Source organism: Urocitellus parryii, chromosome 9 (assembly GCF_045843805.1).
Source record: "Urocitellus parryii isolate mUroPar1 chromosome 9, mUroPar1.hap1, whole genome shotgun sequence".
NCBI lineage: Eukaryota > Metazoa > Chordata > Mammalia > Rodentia > Sciuridae > Urocitellus > Urocitellus parryii.
This window is the reverse complement of record NC_135539.1, coordinates 134,646,212-134,666,326: the sequence shown is the minus strand read 5'-3', so window position 1 is coordinate 134,666,326 and position 20,115 is coordinate 134,646,212. Positions and strand designations below refer to the sequence as shown.

General features: G+C 38.9%; 1 protein-coding gene across 1 annotated transcript in view; it reads left to right on the top strand.

Moving 5' to 3' along the window:
* The window catches only part of Tdrd5 (tudor domain containing 5), a 66,500-nt gene extending 53,189 nt beyond the window's left edge, over nucleotides 1-13,311 (top strand). Inside the window, exons 14-16 of the mRNA XM_026388505.2 lie at nucleotides 368-511; nucleotides 11,041-11,251; nucleotides 13,064-13,311. Coding sequence (XP_026244290.1) covers nucleotides 368-511; nucleotides 11,041-11,251; nucleotides 13,064-13,311 — 603 coding nt within the window. The remainder of the gene's footprint in view (nucleotides 1-367; nucleotides 512-11,040; nucleotides 11,252-13,063) is intronic.
* Nucleotides 13,312-20,115: the final 6,804 nt, after the last annotated feature.

Here is a 20,115-nt window from a genome sequence, read left to right as displayed (position 1 = left end):
TGTTTTCCCCTACTTATAAAAAAGAAGAAATACTTGTGAGAAAGAAGATGCAGTTAAGTTACTCCTTAGTATTTATACTTTTTAAGTACTAGACGATCAAGAAAAATCATGTAGCTATGGAAACAATGTTAAATACTACAAACAGGGTTGTTTTTATGTTTATGAGATTCAAGCGTTCAGAGAAGTTGAAGATGTTGGGTGCAGACCCAGAACAGAAGGAGGAGAGTCACAGTGATGTAGAAAGTTAATCTGTACCTTTCTTGTTCGATGCCCGTTACTTCCCTGCCTCTACAATGCCCACATTATCCTCTTCGTTTGATCATGTGTTACTATTCAGTTTATTGTTGTGTTTTTCTTTATCTTCTAGGATTGGTGTTTTCCTACACCCAAAGATATATGGGATGATTCCTGGCAGCCTTCAGGCCTTGTGAATGGTATGAAAGTAGAAATCAAAAAACGAGAAGAGCTGGATACCCAAGAAAAAAATACTGGTACAACCAGAATTCTAAAGGTAAGTGTTCAAGGCAGGGGATGTACCTTGGTGGTAGCACTTGTACCCAGCATGTATGAGGCCCTGGTTTCCGTCCCCATCCACCTCTGCAAAAGAAAACAAACGATAAAGAATAAAATATACTCTACAAATTAGCTTAGAACTGGAAGGAAAATGTATTCCATCATCAAATCCTTAGATAACATAAAAAAAGAATTTTACAGTAGCATTTGCATGGGTAAGTACTTTCATTCTTAGTAAAATAATGAGCAGTTGATACACTATAGAGGCATAAAATTTATACTGACTTTAGAATAAATTTTAATTAATATTCTCTCTTTAGAATAAAATCCTGAGCCTAAAATTAAAAGCCTGATTAAATCTGTATTAGGCAGAGAGAAAAATAGGGATATCCTATAACTTAGCCATATTTTAAGCTCTTTTGTAGTGTAGACCAATTTCTTCTTTTGTGTTGCAATGTCAGAAAGCAGTAACCCTGGCACAAAATCCATGTTTCATGTTTCTCACATATATTATATGAGTGTCCTGAAAACAGCAGGCAATTTGTGTAAATCATGAAATTTGGTACTAGGTCTCTTATGAAAAATTAGAATTGGGGCTGGTGTTGTAGCTCAGTGGTAGAGCACTTGCCTGGCATGTATGAGGCCCTGGGTTCAATCCTCAGCACCACATAAAAATAAAACAGAGGTATTTAAAAAAAATCAGATTTGAGGAAGATGAATCTTCTAAGTGATATGTTGTACAGAATACAATCATTCTGTTTGACAGCAATGATAAAGCCATTCTATATTGCATAAAACAGTCTGTTCCAGATATTTAGGTTACTTAAGGGAATGGATTTAGTTTTAGCACAACATAGGCTTTTATATTTTGTGATATCACTTTTTAAAAAACATCAGCTTTTAGTCATGAAAGTCATTAGGAAAACTAAGAGGCCCAGAATAGCCAAGGCAATCCTTAGCAAGAAAAGTGAAGCAGGAGGCATCACAATACTAGGCCTTAAATTATACCACAGAGCTATAGTAACAAAACCATCATATTGGCACAGACGTGAAGACCAATGGAACAGAATAGAAGACACAGAGACAAACCCATAAATATAGTTGTCTCGTACAAGACAAAGGTGCCAAAAGATAGCTCTTCAACAAATGGTGCTGGGGAAATCCATATATAGTAGAATGAAATTGAACCTCTATCTCTTACCCTGCACAAAACTCAATTCAAAGTGGATCAAGGACCTAGACCAGAGACTCTGAAAAGAAAATATAGGCCCAAATCTCCATCATGTTGGCTTAGGAACCAAGTTCCTCAACAAGACTCCTAAAGTGAAAGAAGTAAAATTAGGAATCAATAAATGAGATGGTATCAAACAAAAAAGCTTCTTCACAGCCAAGGAAATAATCAAGAGCATGTAGAGAGAGCCTGCAGAATGGGAGATATTTGCCATCTGCACCTCAGATCGACCATTAATCTCCAAGATATACAAAGAATTGAGAAAACTTAACACCAAAAACCAAATAACCCAATCAGTAAATGGACAAACTGAACAGACACTTCATAGAAGAAGAAATATGAATGGTCAAAAATATATGGAAAAATGCTCAATATCTCTAGCAATTAGAGAAATGTAAATTAAAACTACACTGAGATTCCATTTCATTCCAATCAGAATGGCAAATATCAAGAATGCAAGTAAACACATTGGTGAGGGTGTGGGAACAAGGTACACTCATCCATTGCTGGTAGGACTGCAAATTGGTACAGCCTCTATGGAAAGCAGTATGGAGGTTCCTCAGAAAACTTGAAATGAAACCACCATTTGACCAGTTGACCCAGTTATTTCACTCCTTGGCACATACCCAAAGGACTTAAAATTAGTATACTACAGTGACATAGCTGCATCAATGTTTATAGCAACTCAGTTCACAATAGCTAGCTATGGAACCAATCTAGGTGCCCTTCAGCAGATGAATGGATAAAGAAAATGTGGTACGTAAACACATGGAATATTACTCAGCCATAAAGAAAAATGGAATTTCAGCATTTGCTGTTAAATGGATGGAACCAGAGACTATCACACTAAGTGAAACAAACAATCCCAAAAACCAGAGGCTGGAAGGCTGGATGTTCTCTCTGATGTGTGGATGCTAACTTACAATAAGTGGTAGGGAGGGAGGAATGGAAATTCACTGAATTAGACAAAGGAGAATGAAGAGAAAGGGCAGATGGGAATAGGAAAGACGGTAAATGGATCAGACATAAATTTTTTATATTCTTATGTAACTACACGACCAGTGAAACTTCACATCATCTACAATTACAAAAATGAAGTGTTATGTTCCATGTGTGCCGCAGTCTGGCTGGGCAAAATAACCGGGAGGTGTCAAGCAACTTGAAGGTTGAAGCGGGAACTGCTTTATTACAGAACAACAGTGGTATATATATACCTGATTACACACAGCTTGATTCAATTATCATCCAGATACAGCAATCAGCCAATAAGGAATCCCCACCATCTTAATGGCTTGGTGGCGTTGCCTCACAAACCACTCCTCCTGGCAAACTGCCAGGCGCCATCCTGACTTGATTGCAGCCCCCAACATCTCCCCCCTTTTGTTTTATTAACAAGTATGTGGTTTAGGGACTGTGCCTGTTTTAAGTTGTCCAATACTACATATGGTCCTTACCCATCATTGGATGGTCTGACCTCAAATCATCAGCCTCCTGGCTTAGGTTGGTACCATTGTAATTGGATCTTACCCATCTTTGACTACCAGCCCAATATATTTAGCCATACTTGTGGATCTGTGTAATCTTTACAAACACCATAAACAACCTGCCACAAGCAGAAGGAGGAGGATACAAAATGCCACAATACCAAGCCATTGACTGCTCCAAGTAAGAAGCCCTTGGAAAAATTGTACCACTGATGACACGGTCAGCAAAGATACCCTGGTACTATTACAATTATCAATAGATTAGTTCATAATGCATATAAGTGATACACAGTCCAGGTAAGTTCTGTAAGCAGCTTAAAGCAGAGGAATCCATTAATATGTCTATTCCTTCTTGAAGTATTGATGCAGCAGTTTGTACAGTTTGTGTGATAGCTATCGCAGAAGCTGCAGGAGCAGAAACAGCAACAGCTGTGATGATGGTAGCTGTAATTCCGAAGTCTCATTTGGTTTTCAGTAATACTGGAAATTCTTCTTTTTTTGTCTTCACTGGCACTGGGATGAAGGTAGGAATTCTGGCAATGATGGCTAAAGAAAATTGTATAGCATTCCAGCAGGCACTAAGAGAACAATTTTCTGAACAATTTAGTACATTATCCTGAACAGAATTATTAGATATAATGAATAGGAAAGGTGAAAGTAAACAAACAGATCTGTTAACCTCCTTTTTTGTTCACATTTTAAAACAATCCTTGTAAATTTCTGAATTTAGATTATTTCAACATTTTTTTTGAACACCTAGAAAAACTTGTAAGCTTAATTTTAAAGACATCTTTACTTTCATCTGTTTAAACTGTTTAAATCACGTGAATAAAAGATATTTGGATCCATTTTTTAATTTTCATGAGAGCTCCTCTTATGATATGGACATAGCACATACAGACATATAACACATAACACAAGTGTGCACACATAACACAATAGTAAAGGCCTTGTAGCTTTTCACAGGCGAAATCTCCATTGCAATGTTTAAAAACTCTGCAGTTGATCAAAAATAGAACTGATAAGAAAAACATTAACATAGGTATGTATGAGCTCAGAAAACAAAATTGAAAAAAGCATCCTGGCTACCACCTGGGTTTGACTCTTCTTTTGATATCTCATCCTTCTTGTAACTTGCATATGGATCTGAAGGTATTCCCACAAGTAAGCCCCAAGGTTTTTTACATTTGAAATAGGCCTTAATGGTGCTCATTATTCATTAGCCTCCAGGTGTGGAAGAACCATTGTTGCAGATGTAAGGATAGCTAAACTGGAGTTCTGGATATCAGCTGTTATGGATTTGAGCCAAATCATCTTCTTTTTGGTCTGTAGAAATCGCTTTAGTCTCTCTGGAATCCAAATCATCTGCTGTTCTCCCTTGCCACTTACACCCCCCCCCCCAGCGTCCAGGAGTTCCCCCGTACGGGCCACCATTTGCCGCAGTCTGGCTGGGCAAAATAACCGGGAGGTGACAAGCAACTTGAAGGTTGAAGCGGGAACTGCTTTATTATGGAACAACAGCGGTATATATACCTAACTGATTACACACAGCTTGATTCAATTATCATTCAGATACAGCAATCAGCCAATAAGGAATCCCCACCATCTTAATGACTCGGTGGCATTGCCTCACAAACCACTCCTCCTGGCAAACTGCCAGGCGCCATCTTGACTTGATCGCAGCCCCCAACACATGTATGATATGTCAAAATACAGTCTACTGTCATGTATAAACAAAAAACAGCTTTATTGAAATATAATTAGGACACCACCATGATTTGCTAAGGTATATGATTCAGTGTCTTAGTATACAGAAATGTGCAACCTTCACTACAGTCTCTTTTAGAACATTTTCATCACCCCCCCCAAAAACCTCCATACACATTAGCAATTAAGCCCCTTCCTATCCTCCCAGAGCCTTAAATGACTACTAATCTTTTTTCTGTCAGTAGGTATTTGCCTGTCTAGGACATTTCCTATAGATGCCATACAACATATGGTGTTTTGTGATTGTCTTTTATTTGGCATTGTCTTCAAGGTTCATCAGTATTGTTGTATGAATAAGTATTTCAATTGTTTTGATAGTTGAATAATATTTCATCATAGGACATAGTACATTTTATTTATCCACTCATCACTTGATGGGATTTGTGGCTGATTGCACATTTTTTGTCATTATAAATAATGCAGCTAAGAATATTTAAGTACAAGTTTGTGTGTGGACATGGATTTTAGTTTTTCTTGGGTATATAACTAGGAGTAGAATCGCTGGGCCATGTGATAACGCTGTTTTTAACATTCTGTGGAACTGCCATACAGTTTTCCAAAGCAGCTGAACCATTTTATGTTCCCACCAACAGTGCATGAGGGTTTCAGCTTCTCCACATCTTCAGTACTTTTCTAGTTTTTTAGATGTATGTGTATACATACTGATAGATATGACGTATGTCTCATTGCATATTCCTGATGGCTAATGATGTTGATATGCTTTTCATATGCTTGTTAGAGCCATTTGTTTATATTTGGCAAAATATCTCTTTAGATTCTTTGTCCATTTTTTAAGTTGTAATGATATAATACTTTATTACAGATCCCTATGAGATACATGGTTTTTAGAATTGTTGACTGTTCTGTTGTCTTTCACTTTTTTTTGGTAGTTGTACTTGGACAGCATCCCTTTATTTTTATGTGGTTCAGAGGATCAAACCCAGTATATCACACATGCTAGGCAAGCGCTCTGCCACTGAGCCACAACCCCAGCCTTCTTTCACTTTCTTATGGTGTCCTTTGCATCATCAAATTTTTCATGAAATCTAATTTATTCTTTGTTTACTTGAGTTTTTGGTATCATATGTATGATCATTACTTAACCCCAGGTTGTAAAGATTTATAACTGTTCTTTGTTCTAAGAGTTTTATAGTTTTGGTTCTTAGATTTAAGCCCTTAATCCATTTTAAGAAAAATTTTGTCATGGTGTGAGATAAAAGTCCACCTTCACTTTTTTGCATGTGGAAATTTATTTGTCCCAGAACTATATATTATTTCCCCTTGTGTTATCTTAGCACCCATATCAAAACTTGATTGAAGGCTGGGGTTGTAGCTCAGTGGTGGAGCACTTGCTAGCATGTAAGGGGCCCTGGGTTCAATCCTCAGCATCACATGTAAATAAATAAATAGTTATTGTGTCCATCTACAGCTAAAAACATATTTTTTAAAAACCCCAATTGACCTTAAATTTTATTTCTGTGCTGTCAGTTGTGTGTGTCTATTGCTATACCAGTAACTGATTACCTTGATTATATTAGCTTTTTAACATGTTTTGTGATTTGGAAGCATGAGTTATCAAACTTTTTCTCATGTAGTTTTGTTTAGCATTATAGCTCCCATGAAGAAAGAGTATTGTCAAAGGTTAAGTAATTTATTACTGTGTCATGTGATAGTGTAATAGCATCTTAAATGCTATTATACTTAATGAACGAACTTGTGTTATTTTTTTTTTGAGAGAGTGTTCTGTACCCTTTTTTTCTATCCCTATTTTAAGACAGCAGAGTACTTGCCATATTTATCATTTTGAAGATAGAACTCTTTTTTAACTTTTAAAAAAATATATTTTTAGGGGTTGGTGTTGTGGCTCAGTGGTAGAGGACTGAGCTAAACTGCTAAGGGCTGGCTTTGAATTTGTGATCCTTCTGCTTAAACCTCCCAAATTGCTGGGATTACAGGAGTGTTTTTTCTTATGAGCAGTTCCATCTCTAGCCACAAAATAAGGCTTAACTTGATCTTGGGCATACTGGGGGGTTAAAGATCAAATGTTGGAATAAAATATGGAATGGGAAAAGGATATTTTGGAAGAAAAGAGCTCCTCTCTGGAGTCCTATTTCTTAAAATGGAAGAGATGCAAAATTAAGACTGTTGCCAGTATCAAGAAAGAGGAAATCAAACATTTTAAAACTTTTCCTCTAAAAAAAAAAGGAAAGGGAGCTGGAAGTGTAACTCAGTGGTAGAGAGTGTGTTTAGCACATGCAAGACCTTAGTTTCAGTCCTAGGTGGAAAAAAAAAAAAAACAAAACTGTTCAGTATAGGGAGGCTATAGTCAAGATAGGGTTTTCCCATTTCTGCCACTGCACCTTCAGTGAAGGTATATTCACAACAAGCATCTTGTCTTTGTAACCTCTTTACTTACAGCAATGATGAATTAGAGCTGTAAAAATAAGATTACATTGTCTTTAGGGAGGGGACCATAAGCTTAGACCAACTCTGGAGTATTACATTGGCAGACAACTTTTGTTTTTGTTTCTGCTTGGCCTACTAGAACACAAGTGCAAAACTGTAATAGCATCTTGCATATCAAAAGTTTAAGCCTGAAAACTCCAATTCCAGCACTTAGCTGCTGATGTCTGGCTTGTACTGTGCCCCTTTTCTTTAACTGTAAAAGGATACTTCTATTTGAATGTCCTTCTAGAATAATAATAACAGACACAGTTCTAAGGCCTTTGTCTGTGTTAACTCAATTTTCACAGAAAGCTTGTGAGGCAAACACTATTATTAATTTTATAGATAACAAAACTGAGGCTTAAAGAAATTAGGTGAGTGATATAAAGCTAGTGAGTGCAGAGCTGGAATTTAAACGCAGACAGTGTGGCCCAGGCCGTCAAGTACCACCTCAGCTATGCATCCTTTTGAATGTACTTGTCTCTGTACTTGTAAAATGTTTATAAAGCAGCAGGTACATTGTCATGTGTTTATTGTTCTCAGTAACTCTTTGGAGTTAGATGTCCTGTGCATATCTATCTGTCCTCCTTTTTCTGCCTTTTACGTTGTTTTACGCACATGAAAACAGTCTACAGGAAGATTTAAAAAACTAGCTTCATTCATAGCAAATTTGGATTTGGAAAAATAGTTTATACCTCAGACTATTCTTTTCTCCGAGTTAAACTCACCCAGCTGCAAGCAGAGCAGCTTCATTCTGCTGACGGCATGGGAGAGAGGAAGCAGAGACCCACTCTGTCCTTATTGACCCATGAGTCAAGCAGTGAGAGCTAGACCCACACTAGAGTAGTAACCTTTAGTACACGAATTCTGCCCAGCAAGGAAATATGGACTAGTAGTTGTCAGACTTCTATCAACTCACCAAACTGATAAGCCCTCCTGTCATGAGAGTGACTGAGTAGATGAATATAGGGTGTTTGTAGAAACTTCTTCCTCAGACGTTCTCCCAAAAGAGTTTTCACAGGGGTATGAAGTGGACCAGGTATACATTAGACACAATTGCACGATATGAGAGGAACCTGAAGCTACCCTCAGGTTTCTTGTGGGTCCCTAGTGACATTTGGGAGAATGGTACACTCCCACATGTCTAGAGGGGGCTTCAGGAGTGAGTGGAAAGTTGCCAGGGCTCAAGGATGTGGTGTAAGTGGCCCACCAAGAATTTCAAAAGAAACACTTGTCCTGATCACCCTTCCTGCCAAGGAGCTCCACATAGACCAAGAAGCAAATTTGAAGGGCATAACAGCCTAGATGGGACAGCAGCAGCAAAGGCCTCTGAGGATGATGGGACAGCTGCACAGGCCCTGGAGTACCGGGTTAAACCTGAGAAGGAAGGAGGGAGAAAGCCCAGCTCCAACATGGGGATGGAAGTAGTAGGGTTTGTGACAGTAAGTTGAAATCTAGTCAAAAGTAAGTTTAGTTGGGGCCTTCCAGAGGGTGATTGAGAAATTTGTGACAGTTACCTACATAATTATGGTTTGGGTTTTTTTTTTTTCTGTGTGTGTGTGTGTGTGTGAATTTTCATCTGGAATCTGAGCAAGTCTTAATAATTACTTTTTTCTATGTAGAAGAAAATTAAATCTTTCTTTTTGACCGGTGTTCTGTGTTGCTATAGTATAATTCAGCACACGGTGGCGTATGTTTTAAGCACTCAGGATTCATATATGTTTGACCACATGTGTGCCTTCCTGGTGCTCATGATTCCTGTTTCTGGTAGTGTATGTCTACTATCAGCAGATCTTCTCAGGAGTTTTTGTTGGGTTTTGGGGGGGTTTGTTCATCTTCCTTTTGATGAACTTTTCCCGTAAGTGTGGAATTTTAGGTTGGCACTTTCTTTTAACTATTTGAAGTGGCCATTTCGTTGTATTCTGGCTTCTGTTGAAATGTGAGTTATCATTGCACCTTTGAAGATCATGCCTTCTTTTCTTTCTGACTTGCATCTCAGCTCTTTGATGATATGTCTGAATGTATAAATAGATCCTTTGGATTTATCCCACTTTGGTTCACCAGAGTTGATCATTCTTCAGTTCTGGAAATTTTGGGCCCATTTATCTTAACAGCTGTTTCTGCTGCTTATTGTCTTTCTCCTTTCCTGAGGGAATTCAGCTATAAGATGCTAGAACTTCTGACTGAATCTCCTGTGGGGCTCTCTTATCTTGTTTGTTTTTTGTTTGTTTTGATTGGCAGTGCTTCATTCTGGAGGATTCTAGACATTATTTTTCAGTATAAAAATGCCCATTTGATTTTTTTTATACATTTTGTTTAGATTTTTCATATGTTGATGTGTTTGGTCTATCATTTAGTCCTGGCCATGTTAATCATGTTATGCTAAAGTCCTTTTCAGATAGTTTGAATATCTGAATTGCCTCTGATTCTGTTCTTACTCTTTTCCCTCTGTTTAATCCTGTTTTTAGCAATGGGGTAGAGGGAAGAAGGAAGCATATCTCATGATTTTTTCAAATCAAATGTTGGATATTATGCAAAAAAATTAAAAAGCTCTGGGTTAAGTTATTTTCCTCCAAAGAGGGTTGTTGTCATTTGGCTAGCAGATACTAGTAAATCACCTTAGCATACACATTGGTTCTTGGTTGGGGCTTTGTTAGAATGCTCTATTCTTAATCCTTTGTGGCTCTTGGTCTAAAGCATCATCCTTTGGGCAGGCCATCTGAAAGCCTGGTTGGTTGTTTGATCCCCACCTGGGAGGGACTCTGACCCCACCACAGGATCTGAAGTGTCTGCTGATCTTGTTTAGCTTCATGGCTGCTGTTTCCTATTGGGTTTCTCAGAATCTTACACTTTGCTTGTGCAGTTTAGGACTTGGCCAATACTTAAAGGAGATTTGTAAACAGATTATTAGATCCTCTGTGATCCCTTCAGACCTGCCTGAAAGCCCTTGGGAACAAACAAGTCAGCAGGATTTCAGAACAGGAGGTGGGTCGCATATTCTGCTAGCATTTTAGTGGAAGGCATTTTCTACATCCAGCACAGGAAATAAGGTCCAGGCATAAAGTGGCAGGCAGCTTTACTGGCTAAGGGGATATAGATTAGGGTTTGAGGCTAATCTCTATCTCCCTAGCCAGTAAAGCACAAGTTACCTTTGGGGGCTTCAGTTTTCCCATCTGCAGAGAATGGTGGACATCAGATAACTCCTCTATGAAAAGCATTAGGGTAAGTGAAAGATTACACCTACCTAGAAAGGTGGTTCTTGATGTTTAAATGAAAAAAACACATGCAAACAACCTTCCGCAGTGCCAGACATCAAGTGTGCAGTGAATGTCATTTCTCACATCCTGCCCATCCTCCCCAGCTGTGTGTGGTCGCTTCGTACCATGTTTGCCCAAATATAATAAAGGTTTCTTAAGTTGATACTCATCAGATTAAGGAAGGAAGGGCTTGATGTTTCTAGAGACTACCTAGGTTGAAAGTGAGGTATTTTACTTATTAATTATGGTATATATTTTGTATATAAGGAAACAAAAAGGGCTTAATTCCTGTTATGCTAACAGTCACTTTTCATACCTTTGCCTCATTGCTTCTATTTTGTAGCAACCAAACTTGAAAGGTTCTTTGGATTCTTCCACACTGCCCAAACTGGAAGAGTTCTACATCTCCCTTTTCCAGTCACAGCAGTCAGCAGAAGGGAGTAAGTTTGAGCCTAACAACATCCAGACTCCAACAAAGCAAATTCAGCTGCCCACAGCAGCAGCCAGCTCAGCTACTGTCGCAGCCGACGACCCAGGAGAGCACTCTGGTTCTGGTAGGTGCACATGCGCTCCTGTATCCTCGCCACTGGCAGATGATATTTGGCCATGTTGCTGAAAACCTTCTTTTACCTCTGTCAGAACATACTTGAGCATTGCTGACTGTAGGATTTGTCTCTGTTGTTCCCATTATCTATGCCATTCTTTTTTTCCCCCTGATGATTTTTGGAGGGACTTCACATTTATATAGAATAAAAATTATGAATTTTTAAGGTTATGATTCTTTTGAGTTTTGGCAAAATATACAATCATATAGAACATTCTCACCATTGTGAAAAGTTTTTTTATGCCCCTTTGCAGTCAATCCCTCCACTAACTTGCTAGGCTCTGGCATGTCACTTTCCCTTTCCTGTATTACATAGTATGTAGGTTTTATGTCTGGCTTCTTTTACTTACCATAATTTTTTTTTCAGTACTAGGGATTGAACCCAGAGGCTCATGCATGCTAGGCAAGCACTCTGCCACTGAGCCACACTTCAGCTCTACTTACTGTAGTTTTTATGTTATTTCCATTCAGTATTTACAAAAAAGTGGATTTTCTGGGATGTATAGTGACTGCATGTTTAACTTTTTAAACTGCCAAAATGCTTTTAAAGTGGCTGCACAGTTTGCATTCACCTGTGAAGGTTTAAAAGTTCAGATAGCTCCGATCTTCACTAGCAGATGGTATTTTCCTGCTTACAGACCTGTTATGGTAATTTTAATTTGCATTTTCCTATTTACCACCTTTTTGCCTAATTTGCCATTCATATATCTTTTTAAGTGGCTGTTCAAGTATTTGTTTTTAATATTGATTTATCTACTTGTAAACAAGTTCTTTATTCTGGACATAAATCCATTATCAGATCTATATCTCTATATAGCATATATATATTTCCTCCAGTTTGTGTCATGTCTTTTTTTAAGTGTCATTTTCTAAATAGTGACTTTAGAAGAGCAAGGGCTTACATTTTGATTGTCTAATTTAGTGATTTTTTTTCATTATAATCTGAGCTTTGTGTGTCCTATTTAGAAATCTTTACCTAACCCAAGTAACTAAGTGCCAGTCGGTGAAATGTTTGTAATGATAGACAAGACAGTAAAGAAGTTGTGCCAGAATCTACACTGCATTGCTGAGTACTGTTTAGCTCACCTGATTTTTTTTTTTTTTTTTAAGCAGGACTTTTCTGAAGGAAGGAGCAGGTTGGCTTAGACACCAACAAAAGCCACTTCAATCATAGTAGCTGGCAGTCAACAGTCATGGACCAGTTACTTTGGGCAGCACTGGTCTAGCTTGTACCTGTTTCCTTAGCTATGGGAACTCTGGGCATTGGAGCTCCCTCAGTTTTATTTTTTCCAAAGGATTACTTCTAAGTTAAATCTAAAGCCTACAACAGTCATTTTATGGCTGATAACTGGCTCTGGTTCTGCTTAGCAACCATTTTGCTTTCACACTGGCACAGACCTGGCAACAGAGCACGCCGGTGGCAAGTTGTGGTACACTGTGGTACTCAGGGCTGGAAGGAAATGGGAGAGCTTATGGTCTCTTCTCTGGGATCTGAGTTTACTTTTATGAAATTCTTGGAAACCAGTCTTCCCTTCCTGATTCATAAGTGCATTTTCCCCTCTTTATCCTGACAATTTGATCCCAAGGTATGATTCCCCACCCTATCTCCTTCCCATCTGGCGGCTGATTTCTGAATCTCAACATCCCTGACTGGCCTTGGGTAACTGTCATCACCTAACAGACGATGACTGTAGTACCTGTTAGTAGAGAACTAGAGTGGAGGAGAGAGGGCAGTGAAAAGACTTGTCTTCTCTTTTTTTAGTGGAGAGCTCTCCAGGGAGCCTAAAGAACGAAGATCTTTCTAGTCGCCACGCCATTGCAGTGTTCAAGGATAAGAGTCAAGGAGCCATGGACCAGCTGTCTTTGATTTTGTCTCCTGAGCACAAGATTTCTCAGAAGCTCTACATTCCTCGAAGTACAGCCACAGCTGCCCTGGGAGCTGCTGCGCGCCTGGCCACGTCCAGGAGCCTCCTGCACTGGTACCCCAGTGTGAAAAGGGTGGAAACCTGAGGGGGGAGGGGCGGCGCACAGTGGCGCTTGGCTCATCCTAAGGGACTCGATAGCTTTGTTATGCTAACTGTCCATTTTGATGTGTAAGTATTGATATTTAACATTATTTTTATTTGTACTAATGATTTTATTCTGGTTTTTTTTTACCTTTGTTTTTAATGTAGTTTGAAGGAGTTTTTGTTTTTTGTGTTCCTATAAATGTTCTTCTTTTACATATCATGACTGATAAATGAAAATTAAGAGTCTGTTTTGTGATCCATATTTAGTAAGATAAATATATTCCCACTTCCCTGTCTCCAGAAGGAGGATGTCTGAATTTAGGGTTGCTGCTTTCTATCAAATTTGAAATATTACATATTATAGAACATCATTATTTTTTCTTAATACTGGGAGCAGTAAGAAAATCCACACCCTGATGCTTTGGTCATATAACTATTTTTACATTTTAAAAAATATTAAGCTGTTTTCAGGATGGGCAAATTTCTGGAACATAGCTGAGCTTTATATAGTTACTGCAGTTCCCAGAAGTGTCAGTGTGGCATGTTTCAATGCACTGGTGTTTAGGCATTTATGTAGCACTGTCTAAAGTGACTTTGTGCAAAGTGTTGTGTGACACTCTGTTGAGCTTATAGTATAAATCCAGAGGAGAGACTAAAAGTGGAATGGAGTATGGGTTTGTGGCTCCGTGAAGTGCTAGTCTAACATGCTCAAAGTCTGGATTCCATCCCCAGCACAATTTCAGACTTGAAATTGAAAAATGTGACATTCATTTCTTTGTGCCAAAGTACTAGGCTTATCCCCAAATTCTAAGAATATTACTTTATCCATGTAATTAGTTCCCAATATAGAATCATTTCTCAGAAGTCAGAGAGATGTAAACAGCTGGCATGCTGCACGTACCGCCTGGTCTGCTAGTTCCCTTCTTTGTACAAGAAGGAATTTCTTCTCTTTCCTTCTCAACGGCTTAATCAGCAAATATCCACTAAAGAAGGAAGAGGGATGCACTTAGAGTACCGCTGCTGAACCTTAGGTAATCATGAAAGTCAAACCCAGAGTTTTTAGAGATGCTGGCACAGTGGCACATGTCTGTAAATCCAGTTACTGGGGCCAGTCTCGGCAACCTAGTAAAGCCCTGTCTCAAAATTTAAAAGGACTGGGGATATGACTCAGTAGTTAAGCAACCCTGAGTTCAATCCCCAGTGCCAAAAAAATTTCAAAAAAGTCTTAGAGAAAATGTTTAATATGATAAAATTTAAAAATCCAGATTCATCTTTAATGCCAGTATAAGAATGGTGATATACTAACTGATAAAAAAAAAAACTGAACATATCACTAATAGTTGCTTCAACAGATAAAACAGGTTCCCATTTGGGCTTTATGAATTTTACATCAGACGTCTTTATTGGAGAAGTATGTGGAGGGTCAATAAGGAGCTAAATGTCATATATGAAACTCAATTGAACTGGCAAAGCTCTGTTTATCATATAAATTTAGATATTATTCATAATTTTAGATTTTTTTCCTTTGGTGCTGGGGATCAAACCCAGGGCCTTGTACATGCAAGGTAAGCACTCTACCAATTGAGCTGTATCCCCAACCCTTAAAGATTTCTTCTTTAAATATGTTTCTATCTCAACTACTCAGGAGATTGAGATAGGAGGATCACAAGTTCAAGGACAGACTTGGCAATCTAGCAAGACCCTCAGCAACTTAGGATCTTTCTTTAAAGAAATCAAGTACAAGTAATAGAGTTCATTTCTCCAGATGAGTGGTTACTGGGTTTGGAAGAAGGTGTGCCTTAAGTGGAAGGGTTGACTGAGTACATGGTTGGTTAGTTAACTGTAACCCTCTCTATAATTGCACCCAGCCACCGGGAAGAACTCTGCCACGCTGGGTAGCCTTTATGTAAGTTTGACAATTGGTTTTACAACCTGACAGGGATTAACTCTGTACCTTGCAAATTAAATAGAGATTATAAAATAGTTAATGTGCCCAGGCTTTTTCAGAGTCCCACTCTGTGACATATGGCTGGAGAGAGAAGTATTTACACAGAAGCTGTCTCAAACTGAATGTCAACATACATTGAAAGAAGCCTATTTAGTAATTAATATTTGACATCTTATTTGAATTAGCGTGAAGAATGGACCTTTGAAAGGCTTATACCTTTTGACTGCTTGGCTCTGACTAGAATAGCCAATCTGTGAGTCTGTTTACCTACCTTGTCCCCCAAAATGTGTGTTTTGTTTGGTAGTTAAATAGCCCAAAAGCATCAAATTTAATCATTTGAAAAATAGTATGTTCCTGCTTATGAGCAGGAACAACAATAAGAAGTATACACAAGGTATGTAGATGCTCTGTGGTTTATAGGCCATTGTGTACATTTTGGACGTTTGTGGTTTCAGGAGCCATTAGCACTAATGGAGGTCCCCCTGAAATGTTTGAAGTGGGTTCCCAAGTGTGAGAGAGGGAATGGATGAAAACTAGAGGAAACTCCTGGTTCTTGACTCCTCAGGAATGGAAGAGGGCCTTGCTTTTAGAGACATTTGGGTCTTGACTGCAGCAGCTTATAGCCAGTGCTCCCCTCTCCCATCTAAAAATGCCCCCTGGGATTCCAGCAGCAGCAGCAGCACAGCCAGCTGCCCTTTCTAAGGCTGGGAACAACTAGAGGCTACTGCCTGCAATCAGCCTGTGTCTAACGAGGCCTAGAATTATGGCGTTTTGACCTAGGAAGGGCCCTCTGTGGGGAAAGGTGAAGTATGAAAAACTGGCTTGCCTGGAGTCCCACAGCTCCATTCCCCGCTCTGCCAGCTCCAGTGCACAGCCCTTTTCAAAGGGGGAGTGTGCAAGTCTATCTCATGTGCTATGAATAATATGTGCCAGAAAACATGGATTTGGTAAATCAGCCCAAAACAATGGTGGCTTTTATAGCAGAATAAATGGGGGAGAGAGGACTGATTTATAAAAATTCCCGTTTTCTTGAAGATGGATAATTGAAATAACAGTGGGCCAGTTCTACAGCAAAGAATCTGAAAAAGGGATGTCGTAAGGAGCCAGAAGCCAAATATAGCAATAGAATATAGAAACCAAATCCACGACTCTCTGCTCTCGGCTTTGGTCACAGAATCTGAATCTTTGGTCACAGAGAAATCTTTCTCAAGTTTCCTATTAACATTTATATGACATAACAAGGCTTTTCTAAGGTATTTTTATATAATGCCATGGATGGCATTCCTCAATTTGTAGGATCTTGACTTTTCCAACATATCAACCCAAGTACATTGCTCTGTCAACTAACTCTATGTATTTTGAATTAAACTCCATTTCTAATGGGTGCCGCTTGTCTCATTTAATCACCAGTTGGCCTAGGAAGTTTTTGGTATCATTGGCCAACTGGAACCAATCATTTAAATGGTATTTTAACCATGTGCAGGGAAAATGTTAACTGCTGAATTGAGGATTCTGTAATATTCAGTATTATGATTGATTCATGTGCCACTTGAGAAATTGGCATTTGGCAATGCATCAAAACTGAGCAGAGATCTGGGATTGTGGCTCAGTGGTAGAGCGCTCACTTAGCACTGGTGGGACCCGGGTTCGATTCTCAGTACCACATAAAAAAAAAAAAAAGGCATTGTATTGTGTCCATCTACCAAAAAAGAAAAAAGATTCTCTTTCTTTTAAAAAAAAAATTATAAAAATATTTTTAAAAATTATAAAACTGAGCAGAGAATTATTCAGAGCTAAATTTTCTTAGTTATAAGCATAGTTTTCAGTAATTACTTTTAAAAAGTTTCCTACTGGGTGTAAACTTTGTTTTATGTTTCTGCTAAGTATTTTTGACTTATGGAAAAATGAGCTTAGGAAACAATGTTTGCTTGACTATTTCTTCTTAATGCCACTTATACAAATGCTCTGATATAGAAAACCAAATCCACGACTCTGCTCTCGGCTTTGGTCACAGAATCTGAAAGGGAGTTGCTGGGATCAAGGAGTGATCATACTACGTTACTCTTTGGAGGTTGTAACAGCATTTTGTTTGATTTAAATATTTATGAAGTCCAAATTTGTTTTGTCCAAAATGTCCAGGTGTTTCTTTGTGATTAGCTTTTTGTTGTATTGATTCTATAGGAATGAGATTTTTACTTGAATATGTGATTCAAAGTAGTTGAGTAAAATGCAAGATTAGTTGACTTTACACTTTTTGACTAAACAATTTGTCTTCATTTTTGTTATGACCTCTTCATTTCCAGAGAAGGGTTTTGCAATCCTTTTCTTTGTTGTGGATAAATAATTATATTCCATAAACTTAAAAATTTTGTGTTGGAGTCAATTCACAAGTTTCTGACAGTTATATTTCAAAGACTTGTTTTCCTTCTTCATAGCAACATGTCAACCCCCTCTAATTCTTCATCCGGCTTCTAAAATTCCCTTTGCCACTATTCTGCACTCTAGATGCCAAACCCAGCTGCGGCCTGGAGCCATCATGCAGCACTCTGTCACCTCCCTGATTCTGCCTTGGCTGCAGTCCTGCTCTTCTGCCTAGAGCAGATTATTTCCAGGGGGCTCTCAAATTCTAAAACTTTTCCTTAATGCCATCCCACTGGACCATAAGAAGAAGCCAGTGACTGAATTCTGTCTGTTTCTCACTAGAACAAATGACCCCTAGGCAGAGTTTCTGTTCTGCACTGCTCTTGGTGGTGGTTCTCTGGTGGAAAAGCTCTCCTGATGCTGTGTGTCTGAAAACGCTTTTCATTTTAGTAAGACTGTGTGTATCACTCAGGATGCTGAAAACTAGGCAAAGCATATCCCCAAGGGCTTTTCAGTGTTTCTCCCTGTGCTGCTGTCCTCATGGATAACTGTCTCGTCCTTAGAAGGCTGAAACTCGAGCAAACATGCTGAATGGGCCAGGGCTGGAAGTTTATCCTTTCCCTTCTGGGTTTTATAAGTGATAGCTTTGCTTTACTATTCTGGAGTTGGACAGCCAAATTGTGAGAGGAGAGGCGGGGGACATTTGGGTATGAGTAAGTGGCAGCATCCTTTTCACATTTCATGTTGTAGGCAGGGGAAGCTGTGACCAGACAGAATGTGCTTTGCAACAACCTTTTCAACAATTGAGGTAGATTTGTCTTTGCCACACTTTTTAGATTCAGGAACATAACTTCATCAAGTAATTAGTGGTCTTTATCTAGCTTCTACTTGGAACTGTCTAGTAATTGACTTGACCCGGATTCATGAGGCTCAGCAAGGACAAAACTTGATTTGAGAGGAAAAAATGGTGAGTTTATACTAAAAGTCAAATCATTTGTGGCAAATGTCATGTAATTGTCAGTAAATGCATATCCTATGCTGGCTTTGCTGTGGTCTCTTTGGATTTGCAGAGTCATTCGACATATTGTAGAAATCAATTTGTGACAGCAAATCTAGCTTTTGATAGGTTAAAGAAGAGAAAAAGCCAGATTGAAAGACATTATTAACCTTCACCAACGCTACCTTGTCCTTATACAATGTCATAAGCATAGGATCCTTGATATATAGCTCTGTTAAAGACTATTTGCCTGAACAAGTTTGGTAAAACTCATGTTTGATATGTAAGGTCTAAGAATTTCTAGGTTTCTGAATGCTGTGGACAAGTGATCTCAGACCTTTCATGGAATCATTAACTATTTTAAATGTGTCAAACACTGAGGACCATCTTTCCTAGATGGTACACATTTATATAAAATTGTGCTCTAATTTCTAGGAGTTCATGACTCCTGAAACCTACCCTACACTTTCCTACACAGGAGAAATTCAGAAAAATCACCCTCCCACCCCATCCTGGTGTTCCCTTGCCAACACCCCCTGGTCATCCCAGATATAAAACTAGGAGAACCCTCTGGCACTGCTCCAAGCCCTCATCCCCACACGTAATAAGACATCATAAAGACCCATCAATGACACACACCTGTAAAATCCTAGCAAGTTGGGAGGCTGACGCAGGAGGATAGCAAGTCTGAGACCAACCCAGGCAGTTTAGCCAGACCCTGTCTCCAAAAGGGGTGCAGTGTAGCTCAGTAGTAGAGCATTTGCAGGCTTAGTGTGCTCCAGATCCTGGATTCAATCCTCAAGATGGCAAAATAAAAAAGCTTATTAATTCTACCTCCCACCTACCTCATTAGTCTTCCTCTTGTTGCAGACCCCCTGCCACCACCCAGGCCAGGCCAGGCCACCTCTTGTCTTCCCTGGTACATACTAGAGTTTCTTAAGTTTAATTGAGTCAAAGAAGAGTAGAAAGAACAGATAATATGTTATAAATAAGGTTAATTGAAGTCTTGATCTTTTCTCTACAACTCTGTGTTCTGAAAGCCCAAGAGGCAGAGACCTTAGTGGAACATCAACATCAGCAAACATCCCATTTAGCATTTGCATTTAGAATTGAATTAAGCGCACTGAGTGGGAAGGCAGGACCCCAACTTAGTCTTCTGCACAAGATATGATTACTTTTCTGATTTGGCTTTTGGAGGAAAGTGGCAAAAAACAAATGGGCAGTTTGATATTTGCTGCTGCTCAGGAACAGCCTCTTAATCTCCTTCCACAACAGTTTTATTTGTCAAACTGGCTCCTTTTAGTGTATTGTTCTTTATTCATGGAGGCTCACCTCTCACTTCCCAGTTTATTTTCTAAAGTCTAACACTACAGATGTTAGTGCAGCAGGTACACAACTCGAAAAAGAAATTCATTTAAAGGTGCCCATTAGGGTTGGTGTAATAGGCTGGACTTTAATTGCTTTCTGTGAATCTTCTGGTTGCCTCGAGGATGGAGCTG